We start from the raw sequence: 16,804 nt of genomic DNA on the forward strand, positions 1-16,804 counted from the left end.
GGGTATTGAGCGATAAGGGAGAATGAGGAATGCCAGATAAAGAAAAAGAAATATTTGGAGAAGTCATGACTGTTGAAAAACAATAGGAGTATTCAGGCATAAGAAAACCTAAAAAAGCAGACAGCAAATTTGAGGCTTGCTCACTACAATCAGACGGGCAGCACCAGAGAAGAGGAGGAGGATGGAATAACGAATGGATTGAGCCTAAAACAGCAAGATGGTGGTTATGTTTAGGACACGCACAGTGAAGGGTGCCTGTGACCAGTCACAGGACATGAAGCTTCTGCCGGCCAAGCAGCTCACCTCTCGATAAGGTGTTTTTGGCCTGTGAGCCAAAAGTCCAGGGGCCGGATAAAGCAGCAGCCAGGTGGAGACTGGGAGGCCAGGCCCAGGAATCCCATGGCATCTGCAGCACCAGAGTGGAAAAGCAGCCCCGGCAGAGATGCGTGCCCCTGAGGTCTCCTCCTAGCAGAGCAAAGATGATGTCCCGGTATCTTCCTGGCCTCTGTCTAGCATCGGGCTAGAAATCCATGAACACTGTACTGTGTGAGTGGATAGAGAGGACGGGAAAGACGCACCTGTTGCACAGACAAGCCTTGCCAGTGCTCTTGTGCGCAAGCCTGCAGATTTATTCCTGGGAAAAGGCATTCAGGGATTTCTGAATATTATATACTGCTCCCTCCTCTCGAATCTTTCTGGAGACTGGTAAAGCTAGTTTCTTTGTTCAGGCTTAGCACTCTACCCAAAGATTTTTTCTTACCTTTATTTTACTTAAAAATTTAATGGATACAGGTTTTCTGTTTATCTTGGTTTCCTGTGCCTTTCAGCCCAAACACTAAAAGCAATACAGCAATATTCAATTTCTTGCATCAATCTAATACAGAAAAATTCTTTGAATAATAAATGAATTAAATATTGTATTTCCCAAAAGCTCTCTTGAAGGTCAGGGATTTTATTGATGAAAAAAAATGAGTAATTACTTGTAACCTCTTGTGTGAAGCAGCAGCCATCGAGGTAGAACATCATCACTACTACTGTCTAGGCTGCTTTTAAAATGTTCCTCTTTTCATCATTTTACCAAGAATATCAGTAACACAATAAGACAAGATTAGAGGTATGAAGACTGGAAATACAGGAATGTAGTTTGTCATTATTGGCAAACTGTATGTTCTTCCTTCCTCACTGGAAAAAAGCTAAGAGAATCAAATGTCAAGCCAATATAAACAGTTCACCAAGACTGCAGAATTCACAATCAACATACAAAAAAAGCAACAGAATTTCCTGTATATCAACAATAACCATTGTTTTAAAATCCTAATAGAATTACATAAATATCATACAAAAAGACATCATAAAAGTATATAATTTATATTGCACATACATGATATACATTATACATATATATAAAATGTTTAACTTCTAAATGGCAAAAAGTTTCATAAAAATCTAAGCAACTGGAAGATATTTGCAATGTATTTACATCAACAAAAGGCTAATTCCAGAATATACTAATAACTATAATTCAATAAGAAATACAAAATAAAGGGAAAATCTGGGTAAAGGAAATGAACAGAAAATAGACAAAAGTTAAAACCTAAATGGTCAACAAATAGAGGGAAGGATACTCAAACTAATATTAGTTATTGGGTGAAAATTGTAACTACTAGGAATCATCTTTTTAAAATCAGGTTGGCCATAAATAAGAAATCTCATAATACGATGTGTTGGCAAGATGTAGGGAAAGGAGAACACTTATACTTTCTTGCAAAAGTATATATAATGGTACCTCTCTCTGGGGAAAAATTTGGCAGTGCTTGCTAAATTGGAAGCTATGAAACAGTTTAAATTTCTCTCTGTAACAAAATGATGAGTAAAATACATTACATCCATAAAAAGGAAAACTATGCAGCAATTCAAGAAGCAAGTAGGATCTATATCCATTAACCAGGACCAGCTCAAAAACCGTGAATGAATGAGAAAAACAGCTAGGTGTACATTCAGTACTGTAAGCTACCAAGGCACAGTACAACTGAAAAGAACCTAAAAAGTGTGCTACACAAAAACTATGCAAGACATTTTTGGAAAAAAGCATAGAAGGATTCTAAAAGATATTTTCTTAAAACCTCAATAGACATACCCTGATCAAATTGGAATTCTCTTTGGCCTCAGGTAACACAAAACCCAAAACAACAAGGGTTTAAACAAGAAGGTTTACTTCTCTCTTGTGTATAAGAAGTCCAAAAGCTGGCACAACCTCTGGTGTGCACAGCACTGAGTGGTTCATCAAGGACTTCACCTGCTTCATTCATCTCATTAGATCCTTGTAAAAACCTAGTGAGGGAACGAGACAGGTTAACACCATTTTGCAGATGAGAAAACTGAAATTTCAAGAAACCTTAACCTGCTTGAAGTCACAGACTTGAGACCAAACCAGTGAGACTGCCTACAGCCCCTAACTCACAGCCTCCTGTTTTGGTTGGTTGGAATCCCCATATCCTTAGACTCAGATGAACACCCAGAAAATTTATGGCTTCAGATAACCTGCTTGGGGCCTTTAGTTAATATTCCTAGAATAGGAACTATGCTAACACAGTGTTAACTGGGTCTGTCAGACATCAGTGCTTTGAGACTTCCAAAAATGTCTATCTTGAGAAAGCAATGATTAGAACTCAGTCTCCTTGTTCTTTGTAGGCCTGACATCGGTGAGGGCTCATCTCTTTTCTGATAACAACATAAAGTGTTTTGTCCTTGAGTGGGTTGCATTTGAACTTCCTTTCTTCCAGCTATATTTTTATTATTCTGACAGTCTTTATAATCAACTATCATTTCACATGTATTGATATCAAATAATAATGATGATTTTCAAAAATCTAGGACAAAAAGATTTATCTGCTCAGTGTTTTGAGATCTAATTAAACATTTCTGAGAAAATTCTTTTCAAACTTAGGTTATTTTTCTCTCTCAATGTCCTTTCTTCCGTTAGATGAAAAGATGCCTCTATAGCCAGCGTGCATTTCTTTAATATGATTGTTTTAGATATTTTAGTATATAGAAGGGGGTGCAAACCCTGTCTTTTCCAAAGCTCATCAACTTGCCATAACAGAGTTTCATGTAGAAATATGTTAAGCTTTGTTAATAAGTAAAAAGTATCTCTGCAGGTCACTGATAAGTATATAATTCTCATTAATTCTCAGCATGTTGGATATACCAGCCAATATTTATTAACAAGTGGAAGCTGAACTTGTTTTATATTGGTCATTTGGATTTTTGGTGGGTTGATTATTGATCTGGAGATCTTTAGCCCAGCTGAAGAGTAACCCCCATTCTATTTGTTGACTAAATACAATGAAAATATCATCCCCTAGTCAGTTGATTATGTTTAGGGGAAGAGGGGTTACAGATTTGAATTTTTTTATGTGGTCACATTTCTTTCTCTGTGTATATGCTTTGTGTGTCTTGTTTTAAGAAAACTTTCCTTCTCCTAAGATTAAAGGCAGGCACATGGTTTAGAGACTTTTCTAGCTAAAGTTTTTAGTTTACTTGGAATTTATTCTATATATTACGAACGTTCCCAACTATCATTCTGTATTTGTTCTCACAGGTGGTGCAGCTGAGCAAGCAGGAACAATAGAAGCTGGAGATGAAATTCTGGCCATTAATGGGAAATCCCTGGTGGGGCTGATGCATTTTGATGCTTGGAACATCATGAAGGCTGTCCCAGAGGGGCCTGTGCAGTTAGTCATTAGAAAGCACAGGAATTCTTCATGCAGCAAGCACTGGTAGTGACACTAACGGTGCTTGTTACTTTTCCTTTTTTTTTTTAAAGCCTGGAATCGCCTTTTCTCAATTCCCTTTTTTGGCAAATCAGAATGACTTCTCTTAAACAATGGGTTCCTGAAACAACAGAGAAGCACTGGTACGGGCAAGACTATCAGACTCCCCAGCTTTTTTTGTTCACACATGAAGCAGCAGCCATGGAGCTGAACTCCTAAGCCTTCTGCCTGGATCACTTAGGCTGGGAGGGTCCACTTCGTTCCAGTGCCTGTCCCCTCCTGTCTGTTATGTTTCCTAATGGGGACACAAGATGTGGCATGCCCTTCTTTACTTGAAACATTTAGTGAGACCTCCAAATCCTTCCTCCCACCTCTCCCAACATAATCAGTCCTGGCAATTAGGGATCTGACAACGTCTGAGGGCAACACAACTGTCACAACTAAAAGGACTAGTTTTATATAATTTTGTAAGTAAATGACAGAATGCTTTTAGGCACATTCAGTGGAAGGAGCTAAGGGTCTGTTATCCTGAAAAGGAAAACATGACCCTTGAACAAACAGAATCAGTTATGACCTAATGGTTAGGTTGGCTCAGGAATTATCCAAAAATGAAAAAGCAAAATACAGAAAGTGGTATTTTTAGTGAGTGTAATGTGCAACGTATGGCTGCATAGTTTAATCGGTAGTTATTGATCACCATGAAGTATTGATCATGATCTAAAGTGTACGTCGTAAGGCAATTTTACAGGAATGCAGTTTGGATAAACTGTACTAAATAGCCATGAACTTCACTGCTTACAATGAGCAGAAAGTTCCAGCTCTGAAAGCACCTTACATCCAATTTGCAACTTGTCTTGAATAAATGCTAAAATTCAAGACTGGTTAATGAAAGAGCAGGCAAAAATACCATTGTCACTGAGTTTCCATTTTTATATTTTATGTACTCTCCAACCACTAATTTAAGCTAAATTTTTAGAAATCAATTAGCTTTTTAGTATCCTTGGATTGTAATCCAAGTAGAGGAGCTTAAAATAATCCTTTTAAAGGACTTTTTACTTTTTTCCCCCTTTCTCAATAAGCTTAAGAAATGTAACATTTCTAACCATTGGATCAATTTTCCTGACCTGAGTGTAATGGCATGGCTCTGCAGTGACTGAAGTTTTTGCTCTTTTTGTTTTCCTGTTTTGCAAATTCTCTCTTTTGCCAAAAATGTTTCCCAGCAGAACACAGTTGTGACTCACGCTTGCTTGTGACACTCATTCCAGCTGCTCTTCCTTCTGAAGCACCAGCTTCTTTGTAGTAACTGTTTCCATTCGATGTTGCTGTTCCTGGTCACCAAAAGGGCTGGCCTCTCCTCATACTGTACCTTTTCTTAATGACCCAGACCTTCATCAGCTTCATTTACTAAAATGTAATCAGAAGATGGAGAATGAGGGTGAGTCAGTCTTTCGAGGTAAAGGAGCAGAATTGGGTGGTCACAGGCCGCATGCTCAGGTGGCACAAACCAGCCCACTGAGTCTGAGAATAAGGGTGAAGCCGCATACATGCATGCATGGTGACGCAAAGGTTTCATGTGGGCGATTTCTTTCATTAACCTATTTCTGAGTGACTGATCCCAGTAAACCTCTGTGGCGCTGGCCCAGAGAGGTTCTCAGATGGGATTGAGTTATCTGGCTGGTGTGAGCCCAGATTCCTCATTTTTAAACAGGTTATACAAAAGGGAATGTAGTTCACGAGTTTGCTAGAAAGACCTGATTAATTTAGCTTCTACTTTTCACTACTACAGTACCAGGTAGGATACTATAGGAAGTCAGTGCAAGGTGCATGCTTGATTGTTTTTAAGTCTCTGGGGTCAGTTTTGTGGCTTCTGCTTTCTTGCCTAAATGAGAGATGATTTGAAGTCCACACTGAAAATTTTTTGTCTTTACTCTCCTAGCTGTGCCTACATAGAAATGCACAGTCCATGTGACAGGAGCTTCTAAAGCAATGAAACAGTCTCTCCTTCTAAGAGTTCCTAACCCTTGTAACTAAAAAGTGTGAGGGTAGCCCTCTGGTTCACTAAACCATATTCAAGTCATCAGCTATTTCTAGTGGACCCCGCCAGAAGGCTTCCCTTGGAATTCGACAATTAGATTTTGAGGAAGCAAAAGCTAAACTTTGACCCTAAGAAAGAAAGATATTTACTTGTTGTCAGTGTCCAAGGCATGACTTGTATTTCTAATTAGTCTAATAAAGTCCCACACTTCCTGACGTGAACACTAATGGTATTGTCCTACTAAAACTTCCATTGTTTTGGTTTTTTTAGCTGGTCAGTCAGTCATCCAATAAGCTATGATGGTAACTTTGTTATGTGTATATCGTAGTTGCAAGGATATACCGTGAAGGTTGAAGTAAGTTGGGTTTCGTTTCTATCCTCCCGTACACAGTTCATTTAATTTTAGGGTTGACTTAATTGGCACCACACCTGTTGTATGATATTATACATTATCCTTTATTTATGTAAAATAAAATGCCTTATATATTATGAAAGAGTAAGTGCAATAATACAAAATAGCCTGTACATTTTTAAAATGTTGTCGCCAAGTTATGTAAATCCACATCTCTATATAAACAACCTTTTTAAAGTAATTTTAAGAAAATAAACACTGTTTACTACTTGTTCGTGGTCTTAGTTCTGCATCTATAGAATAACCTTTTACAACATGAAGATAAGAAATACTGATGACCTGAATGCGTAAGAGGAACAAGACAAAAGAAGTCAAATCCCTCTTCTTCCATAGTCACACCTAGGATATAACACAAACTCAAATCCATTCCACCTCTGAAGTCAATAAATCACACAACTCACACCTCTACAACCTCCTGGAGCTTACTACCCCCTTTATCCTGGTACTGCTTCTTCAATTTCAACAGGCCTCGAATCCCTAGCGTGCATGCTAAGTCACTTCAGTTGTGACCAACTCTTGGCGACCCTATGGACTATAGCCCGCCAGGCTCCTCTGTCCTTGGGATTCTCCAGGTAAGGATACTGGAGTACATTGCCATGCCCTCCTTCAGGGGATCTTCCTAACCCAGGGATCAAACCCAGGTCTCCTGCATTGCAGACAGATTCTTTACCACTGAGCCACCAGGGAAGCGCCACCAGGGAGACCCCTAATCCCTAAACAACTGTCAATTTTCTCACCTTCAGAAACCACTCGCTCCCTGCATTCCCTCCCTTCTCTGTTTAGACTAGACCCTATGGTAGAACACTAGGCACACAGCTCCTTCGCCCAGGTTGATCCAGGATCCTTTCAACCAGCCAGCTTCTTGATGCCTACATGCCAATTCCTAGAGAAAAATCTCGCAACTAAACAGTATGATGATGCTGCAAATTCAGGGTTTCCAGCCTCAACTGGATGCTATCCACAGTTTTTTCTCTCCTTCACAATGACTACATTATTCATTTTTCCTAAAAACCCTACCCATTTTGATTTACCTCTCCGCACAAATACTTGGGTGATCTAGGATCTTACTTCAGAGTGAAATTAAAATCATCTACTTTATTTTAGGCTCTTTTGGTTCTCAGATGCAGACACGAAATTAGAGTAGCCCAAGGAAGCAGGCAAGATGGCATCTCACAGAAATCCCAGAACAGGACTCAGCGTATGACCTGACCTCAGTGACAGGAGGAACTCAGGGATCATGGGTCATCACTCAGTGCCCCCACTGGTAGGGCTCCACTGCTGTTTACAGACCTGCTTCTCCTTCCTCCACCAGATGTATCCTCAATTCTTCACACCATTTATTTAGAAACTGATGAATGCTATTTTGTAATAATTTTGGCCCCACTCTGTATCACAGAACTGTGGACGTATAGGCTGCTTGCTGCCTGTCCATAGATCCTCCAAAAATAAGGTTCTGATTGGCTTAGTCCACTGCTACACAATATAGAAATACACACACACACACAGCCACACACCCATTCTATGAATGTCGAAGGCTACATACCATGCACAATAAAGGGAGACCAAAATGACAATGAAATGGGATACAACTCTCTCTGAAGAAGAGAGAGATGGTATGAAATGAGAGTCTGAAGAATGTAAAGAATGTCAACAAAGCCTTTTAGCTTGAAGAAAGGGGATTACAGATGGTGAGCCCCAGAAAGTTCAGAAAGCACCCTAAATTGGAGCCATTTCCACTCCACAGGATGGTAGGGAAGGTGAGTCTAAAGAGGCTGAATCTCATTTTGATTTTCTCAGGCACCCCGTGAGCCTCAGCGGGTCACAGGAGTAACGGGGAAGGAATGGTCTGCTCTGAGGGGAGCCCCTACCACACAGGTTCCTGCAAGGGAAGGGCTCAGCTGACCCACTCAGCCTCTGCCCACCCAAGCCCATGAGGGCCACACCCGTCCTCTCTTGATCCCCTCAAAGCAGCTGAGGTAGATCTGAATGAAGATTAAAATCAGCTGGTATCCAACTTTCTCATCCTAAGGGAGGAACTGAATGATGCTTAAACACCCAGAGTGCTGAAATACCCAACTTCTGACCAAATGTCAGGCTTCAACAGAACCCTGCCTCCCCCGTTAAACAGCCTCTTATGAAAGAACCAGGAAAGCTAGAGCGAGGGTGTTAAAACAGTATGCAATAGGCAGATTAAAGAATGTAATTTGGAGGATTACCTTGGGAATCAGAAGAAAATTATAAACACAAACTGTTTTATATTCTCAATTCACTCCAAGAGAATGAGGCTACAAAGAAGCACAAGACCAAAAAAGAGAAGATCAAATGAGATCCAGTAGAACTAAGCACATAAACTGAGAGCAGCTTCACAAACCCAAAGTCATCTGAGCAGCAGCAAATCAACTTGCAGATGTGCAAGTCAGTGACACTGAAGGTGAACTGAACTTGAAAAATGCTTAGAATACAGTGAAAATGGACAAAAAATTTATAAATGTTAGCCAATAGAATCTACTGATATAGTAATATAATAAATACCAAGTTTTAGTGATGTTAATTCAGGACTGTATGAATGATTTAAAATTAAGAAATTAATAAACATAGTTCATATATCAATAGGACACAAATCTTTTGAAAGACATTTTTTTTTTTTAAGTCTGCTTCAAACTCTTAATGGAAAACTCCAGAATCATTCCCATTACAGTTAGGAATAAACAGATGTTCAATTATTCTTATTGAAGACCAACATTCTAGGGCTCCCCAAGTAGCCCAAACGGTAAAGAATCTGCCTGCAATGTGGGAGACCCGGGTTCAATCCCTGGGTTGGGAAGATCCCCTGGAGAAGGGCATGCCAACCCACTCCAGTATTCTTGCCTGGAGAATTCCAGGGACAGAGGAGCCTGATGGGCTACAGTCCATGGAGTCACAAAGAGTTGAACACGACTGAGCAACTAACACTAGACTAACACTACCATTCTAGAGATACAAGCCAATACAATTAGACAGTTTTTTAAGACGTATAAATAGTAGGAACAAAAATACACAGTTTGCATAGACATATCTCAGTACATGTAAGCACAAACACATCAATTTAAAAACCATTAGAATTCAGCAAAATTGGCTACAAAAATCACCCAACAAAACATGACAAATAGCAAATGAAACAACTGACAAAGGATTAATTTCCAAAATATACAAGCAGCTCATACAACTCAATACCAGAAAAACAAGCAACCCAATCAAAAAGTGGGGAAAAGACCTAAACAGACATTTCTCCAAAGAAAACATACAGATGGCTAACAAACATGAAAAGATGCTCAGTATCGCTCATTATTAGAACAATGCAAATCAAAACTACAATGAGATATCACCTCACACCAGTCAAAATGGCCATCATCAAAAAGTCTACAAACAATAAATGCTAGAGAGAGTATGAATAAAAGGGAAACCTCTTGCACTTTTGGTGGAAATTTAAATTGATACAGCCACTATGAAGATGGTATGGAGATTCCTTAAAAAACTAGGAATAAAACCACCATATGGAGAACAGTGTTAAAAAAAAAAAAAAAAAAACCACCATATGACCTAGCAACTGCACTCTGAGGCATATACCCTGAGGAAACCAAAATTGAAAATGGCACATGTATCCTAATGTTCACTGCAGCACTATTTACAATAGCTAGAACATGGAAGCAACCTAGAATGTCCAGCCACAGATGAATGGATAAAGAAGCAGTGGCATATTCAGTAATATGACAATATTAGTCATAAAAAGGAACACATTTGAGTCAGCTCTAATGAGGTGGATGAATCTAGAGCCTACTATACACAGTGAAGTAAGTCAGAGAGAGAAATATTGTATACTAACGCATATATATGAAATCTAGAAAGATGGTACCAAAGAATTTATTTGCAGGCCAGCAATGGAGAAACTGACATAGAGAACAGACTTATGGACATGGGGGTGGGGGTGGGGGGGAGGAAAGGGTGAGATGTATGGAAAGAGTAACATGGAAACAGATTACCATGTGTAAAATAGATAGCCAAGGGGAATTTGCTGTATGTCTCAGGGAACTCAGAGGCTCTGTACCAACCTAGGGAGTGGGACAGGGAGAGAGATGGGAGGGAAGTTCAAGAGGGAGGAGACAAACAAATACCTATGGCTGATTCACGCTGAGGTTTGACAGAAAACAACAAAACTGTGTAAAGCAATTATCTTTTAGTTTAAAAATAAACAAAAAAGCATAATAACTTGGGTACTAGCCCTATTACAACACCATGAGGAAGCTACTATAATTAAAATAGTCTCCTCTTCCAAAGACAGCCAAACCACTGGAATAAAGATCATGTGCAAGGAAAGAACAGGACATGTGACAGCCCCAAGCTACACACCCCAGCCCCACACCCTTACCTTCATAATCAACAGGGAAGCTCAGAGGACCAGTTGGATAATGGTCCCTGAAACTTGACTAGTTTTTTCACTTTCAAAAATGATCAGCCTGGGATGTCCCTGGTGGTCCAGTGGCTAAGACTCCATGCTCCCAATGCAGGGAGCCTGGGTTCAAACCCTGGCAAGGAAACTAGACCGCCACATATGGCAACTAACAGTCTGTGTGATGCAACTAAAGATCCTATGTGCTGTGCAAATAAATAAATAAAACTACAATTAAAAAAAATGATTAGCCAATGCCCCACACTGAGGAGAAACTACTGGGAACAGAATCAAAATTGAATAGAAAAATAGAGGGAAAAAAAAAGGTCCAGACAAAGGCGGGTAGAGTAGCAAAATCAGATCTCAGAAAGCAAGTTGCCATGTTTCTTTAAACTGAAAACAGAAGGAAGTCTAGACAATAAACACAGAAAAGTTATCCTGACCTGCATCTCCCTTTTAAAATCGGGAAAGTAAAATCATATAAAAATGGGTAATAGAAAATAATCTGGGTCAAATCCCATACAAAGTTATCGTAAGAAAAGAAAAAGCATTAGGAGCAAATATAATCCCTATAGCTAAACATAAACAGAAAGACATACCTGGGGAACCAATGAAAAATACCTCAAAATGAGTTAAAATACATCAGGGAAATGACACAAAACATGAATGAAAATATCAACAGAAATTAGAAAAATTCAGAAACTGGTTATTAAAACTTAGGAAAAAATTAATTTCAGAAAAGACCAAAACAATCACTCACAGTGAATAAATAAGATGTCTTAAGAGAAACAGAAGATAAAAAGGGTGAAACATTTAAAGGTAAGTAATAAAGAACCCAAGCAGGGATTTCCCTGGCGGTCTGGTGGTTAAGACTCTGTGCTCCCAACACAGGGGGTGCAGGTTTGATCCCTCATCAGGGAACTAAGATCCCACGTGATACTCAGCCAAAAAAAAAAAATAGAAACTAAAAAAATAAAAGAACCCAAGCAAAAGTAACCCAGAAAAAAGTAGCAATCTCCAAAGAAGAAAGCCTAAACAAGGGAATAACACCATTAAATTAATACTTTCATTTCCTGAAATTGAGAATAAAAAAAGGTTTGACGCTATGTATTGAAAGAACACACCATGTACTTGCAAATACTGATCCAGAATAACCAACACCAAAACATACTGTAGTAATATTACCGGCAAAATATCAAGGGGAAAAAATCCTGTGGGCTCCAGGCAAAAAGAAAAAGGCGTTCATGAGAGAGAAAGAAAGTCATGTTATAACCAGACACTAAAAGAACATACTTAAGATACTAAAAAAAAATGTGACTCAACCATTTTATCCAAACAAAGTGACTTTCAAATAAGGCTACAGATAAACTCTCATCAGCATACAAAAACCCAGAGTATACTGTTCTCACAAGTCCTTCCAGAAGAATCTACTAACAAACGAGCAAGACAAGCAAGATGACTGGATAGACAACATAAGGAATGGTGGTGAGCATTAAGCATGTATTTACTTGAAGACTTAAGAGTTAAAAGGGAGAGATTAGTGTATATAATAACAATGTTCTTACAAAACACATACAGCATAACTACAAAAAGAGGCACTGAACTGTGCACTTAAGTATGACTGAAATCGTAAATTTCATGTTACGGGTATTTAACCACAATAAAAAAGGAAAACGTAAAGCTGCCCACAAGTTTACATTGATACTTGTGATTGAAAGTTATTTTATGAATTGAGAGCTACAAGGGTTTTCTATCTTCCATCCTAAAGCTACAGCTCTACTTTTCCATATCAAGAATCCTACTTACAATACTTCTCATCAAGGAAAATGATGATGATAAAAGCTTGTATATCTCCATATTTGGGATACTTAAAGAGGGAAAAAAAAGGAGAAGAAAAAGAAGTAGAAAAAAAAGGTGGGGGGGGAGAAGAGAAAAAAGAAAAAAAAAAAGAAAACTAATTCTTTAAGAAAACCTTTGGAGATTGCTTTGGAACAAACTCTATTCTGAAAATTGGTAAATAAAATGTAGAAATTCTCTTACCTTTCCTTTATGAACTGTACTAAAAACTACTCTAGGAAAGATGAAGTTTCTCTTTATAGAAATATTATTCTAGCTAATAAACAAATGATAGCAATTAAAGTACTTCCATATGTAACCCCATGGTTGCATAAATTACAGGGTCTAAGACTGAAGAACAAGGTTGCTTTTCACAAAGAGAGGTATCATGTGCTTCCTGTTGAAAAGGACACACCACCACCTATGAAACAGGTGCCTACACAAACCAGCCAGAATCCGATAGAGCCTCAGATGTAAGGTATAATTCTTGGGAAGTACAAAAGTCAATATAACACATCAAACTATACATTGTGGATACCATCAGCAAAATCCAAACAAAAGAACAAGGGATCCAATTTCATTAACAAATACTCCACAAAGAAGAAAATGAGAGGAAAGAACCTACAGATTGAGAGAAACTAAAAAGGACACATAAAACAAAAACTGAAACATGAAAAAATTATTAAAGATGAAGGCTGGGTTGGGGTAGAGAATACCCTTAGTTATTAGTTTCTCAGTTAGTTAGTTGCTTAGTTTAGTTGCTCAGTCGTGTCCAACTCTTTGTGACCCCATGGACTGCAGCAAGCCAGGCCTCCCTATCCATCACCAACTCCCGGAGCTCGCTCAAACTCATATCCATTGAGTTGATCATGCCATCCAAGCATCTCATCCTGTCATCCCCTTCTCCTGCCTTCACTCTTTCCCAGCATCAGGGTCTTTTCCAATTATTTCTTCCCACCAGGTGGCCAGAGTACTGGAGTCTCAGCTTCAGCATCAGTCCTTCCAATGAATGTTCAGGACTAATTTCCTTTAGAATGGACTGGTTTGATCTCCGTGAAGCCCAAGGGACTCTGAAGAGTCTTCTCCAACACCACAGTTCAGTCCAGTCGCTCAGTTGTGTCCGACTCTTTGTGACCCCATGAACTGCAACATGCCAGGCCTCCAAGTCCATCACCAACTCCCAGAGTCCACCCAAACCGATGTCCATTGTGTCAGTGATGCCATCCAACCATCTCATCCTCTTTCGTCCCCTTCTCCTCCTGCCCTCAATCTTTCCCAGCATCACGGTCTTTTCAAGTGAGTCGGTTCTTCACATCAGGTAGCCAAAGTACTGGACTTTCAGCTTCAGCATCAGTCCTTAAGTTCAGGACTAATTTCCTTTAGGATGGACTGGTTGGATCTCCATGAAGTCCAAGGGACTCTCAAGAATCTTCTCCAACACCACAGTTCAAAAGCATCAATTCTTTAGCACTCAGCTTTCTTTACAGTCCAACTCTCACATCCATACATTACCACTGGAAAAACCATAGCCTTGACTAGACAGACCTTTGTTGGCAAAGTAATGTCTCTGCTTTTTAATATGCTGTCTAGGTTGGGCTTTCCTTCCAAGGAGTAAGTGTCTTTTAATTTCATGACTGCAATCACCATCTGCAGTGATTTTGGAGCCCAGAAAAAGAGAGTAAGCCATTGTTTCCACTGTTGCCCCATCTATTTGCCATGAAGTGATGGGACCAGATGCCATGATCTTTGTTTTTTGAATGTTGAGTTTTAAGCCAGCTTTTTCACTTTCCTCTTTCATCAAGAGGCTCTTTAGTTACTCTTCACTTTCTGCCATAACTGTGGTGTCATCTGCATATCTGTTACTGATATTTCTCCCGCAGTCTTGAATCCAGTCTGTGCTTCACCCAGCCCGGCATTTCTCATGTTGTACTCTGCACGTAAGTTAAATAAACAGGGTGACAATACACAGCCTTGACATACTCCTTTCCTGATTTGAAACCAATCTGTTGTTCCATTTCTAGATCTGTCGCTTCTTAACCTGCATACAGATTTCTAAGGTAGTCTGGTATTCCCATCTCTTGAAGAATTTTCCACAGTTTGTTGTTATCTACACAGTCAAAGGTTTTGGCGTAATTAATAAAGCAGAAGTAGATGTTTTTCTGGAGCTCTCTTGCGTTTTCAATGATCCAATGGATGTTGGCAATATGATCTCTGGTTCCTCTGCCTTTTCTAAAACCATCTTGAACATATGGAAGTTCACGAGTCACATACTGTGTGTGAAGCCTTGCTTGGAGAATTTTGAGCATTACTTTGCTAGTGTGTGAGATGAGTGCAACTGTGTGGTAGTTTGAACATTCTTTGGCACTGCCCTTCTTTGGGACTGGAATGGAAAACTGACCTTTCCCAAATTTGCTGACAAAACGTGGTCCACTGGAGAAGGGAATGGCAAACCACTTCAGTATTCTTGCCTTGAGAACCCCATGAACAGTATGAAAAGGCAAAAAGAAAGGACACTGAAAGGTGAACTCCCCAGATTGGTAGGTGCTCAATATGCTACTGGAGAAGAATGGAGAAATAACTCCAGAAAGAATGAAGAGGCGGAGCCAAAACGAAAACGCCCAGTTGTGGATGTGACTGGTGATGGAAGTAAAGTCCAATGCTATGAAGAACAATATTGCATAGGAACCTGGAATGTTAGGTCCATGAATCAAGGTAAATTCAGTCCAGTTCAGTCGCTCAGTCATGTCTGACTCTTTGAGAGAGTAAAAGAGTAAATTAGAAGTGATCAAACAGGAGATGGCAAAAGTGAACACTGACATTTTAGGAATCAGTGAACTAAAATGGATTGGAATGGGTGAATTTAATTCAGATGACCATTATTAAATCTACTATTGTGGGCAAGAATTCCTTAGAAGAAATGGAGCAGCCCTCATAGTCAACAAGAGAGTCCGAAATGCAGTGCTTGGGTGCAATCTCAAAAATGACAGAATGATCTATGTTCATTTTCAAGGCAAATCATTCAGTATCACAGTAATCCAAGTCTATGCCCCAACCAGTAACGCTCAAGAAGCTGAACTTGCACGGTTCTATGAAGTCCTAGGGGTCAGGGAGGCTGTAATTGGGAGGAAGTCTTGAACAGCTTCTGGAGAGCTGGCAAGGTTCTATCTCCTGGCTGGGGTGATGGTTGCAAGCATACTGCCTTAAAATAATCCATTAGCCTATACATTTGTCTATGAGATTTTTCATATATAATTTAATCATAAATTAAATGTTTGCCTATGCATATGCTCATACATTACGCATTTCTGTGATTTTTATATTGGTTGCATTTAATCATACCTCCCAGGTGGCACTAGTGGTAAACAATCTGCCTGCCAATGCAGGAGACACAAGAGACACAGGTTCAAGCCCTGCATCAGGAAGATCCCTGGAGGCAGGCATGGCAACCCACTCCAGTATTCTTGCCTGGAGAATCCCATGCACAGAGGAGCCTAATGGGCTACAGTCTATGGGCTCACACAGAGTTGGACACAACTGAAGCAACTTAGCACACATCCCAAATTTTTCCGAAGTGTATATATATATGTATATGAAGTAAAATGAAGTGAAGTCACTCAGTCATGTCTGACTCTTTGTGACCCCATGAACTGTAGCCTACCAGTCTTCTCAGTCCATGCAATCTTCCAGGCAAGAATACTGGAGTGGGTTGCCATTTCCTTCTCCAGGGGATCTCCCGACCCAGGACTTGAACCCAGGTCTCCCGCATTACAGGCAGACGCTTTACTGTCTGAGCCACAAGGGAAGTCATATATGTGTATATATTCCCAAACCTAACACCACGCTGATCTCTTTAGTATGATAATTAAAGTCTCCACAGATTCCATGCTTGAGCACTGCACCTTACACTTTACTACATGGTTTTAAAAAAAAAACAAAAAAAAAAACTTACCATATATAGCAACTCCAAACACTGGGGAAAAGACATCATAGACACAGGGAGTTAATATCCGTAATACATAGAAAGTCCTGTGAACCTGGTGAACCAATCTGTAAAAAGATCAATATCCTAAATTATAAAAACGAATAAAGAACATGAACAGGTAATTCACAGGAAAAGAACACAAATTACAAATAAAGGTTGTAAATAATAATCAACCCTTCAACAATTAAAGTAATTTGATCATTCTTCTCTACTATTACCTTGGCAAAGACCAGGATTGATGATACCCTCTACAGCATTAGCTAGGGTGTAGGGAAGCCAGCATTCACATTATTTGAAGTGGAAATTAACACAGATCTTAGAAAATTTAACTTTATCTTTT

At 39.4% G+C, this 16,804-nt stretch overlaps 1 protein-coding gene and 1 long non-coding RNA gene across 5 annotated transcripts in view; one reads left to right on the forward strand and one right to left on the reverse strand.

Annotated features, from left to right (window-relative positions):
- PDZD2 (PDZ domain containing 2) overlaps positions 1-6,449 on the forward strand; it is a 395,696-nt gene extending 389,247 nt beyond the window's left edge. For all 4 annotated transcript variants that reach the window (XM_065905523.1, XM_065905524.1, XM_065905525.1 and 1 more), the window contains one exon: positions 3,602-6,449. In XM_065905523.1, coding sequence (XP_065761595.1) covers positions 3,602-3,783 — 182 coding nt within the window. In that variant the 3' untranslated portion in view covers positions 3,784-6,449. The remainder of the gene's footprint in view (positions 1-3,601) is intronic.
- On the reverse strand, positions 39-16,556 carry LOC136146580 (uncharacterized). Its single transcript, XR_010659022.1, has 3 exons — positions 16,432-16,556; positions 5,015-5,177; positions 39-2,331 (listed from the first exon to the last, which is right to left on the reverse strand). It is a non-coding gene; the product is annotated as an uncharacterized lncRNA (long non-coding RNA).
- Positions 16,557-16,804: the final 248 nt, after the last annotated feature.

This window comes from Muntiacus reevesi, chromosome 14 (genome assembly GCF_963930625.1).
Source record: "Muntiacus reevesi chromosome 14, mMunRee1.1, whole genome shotgun sequence".
Classification (NCBI taxonomy): domain Eukaryota; kingdom Metazoa; phylum Chordata; class Mammalia; order Artiodactyla; family Cervidae; genus Muntiacus; species Muntiacus reevesi.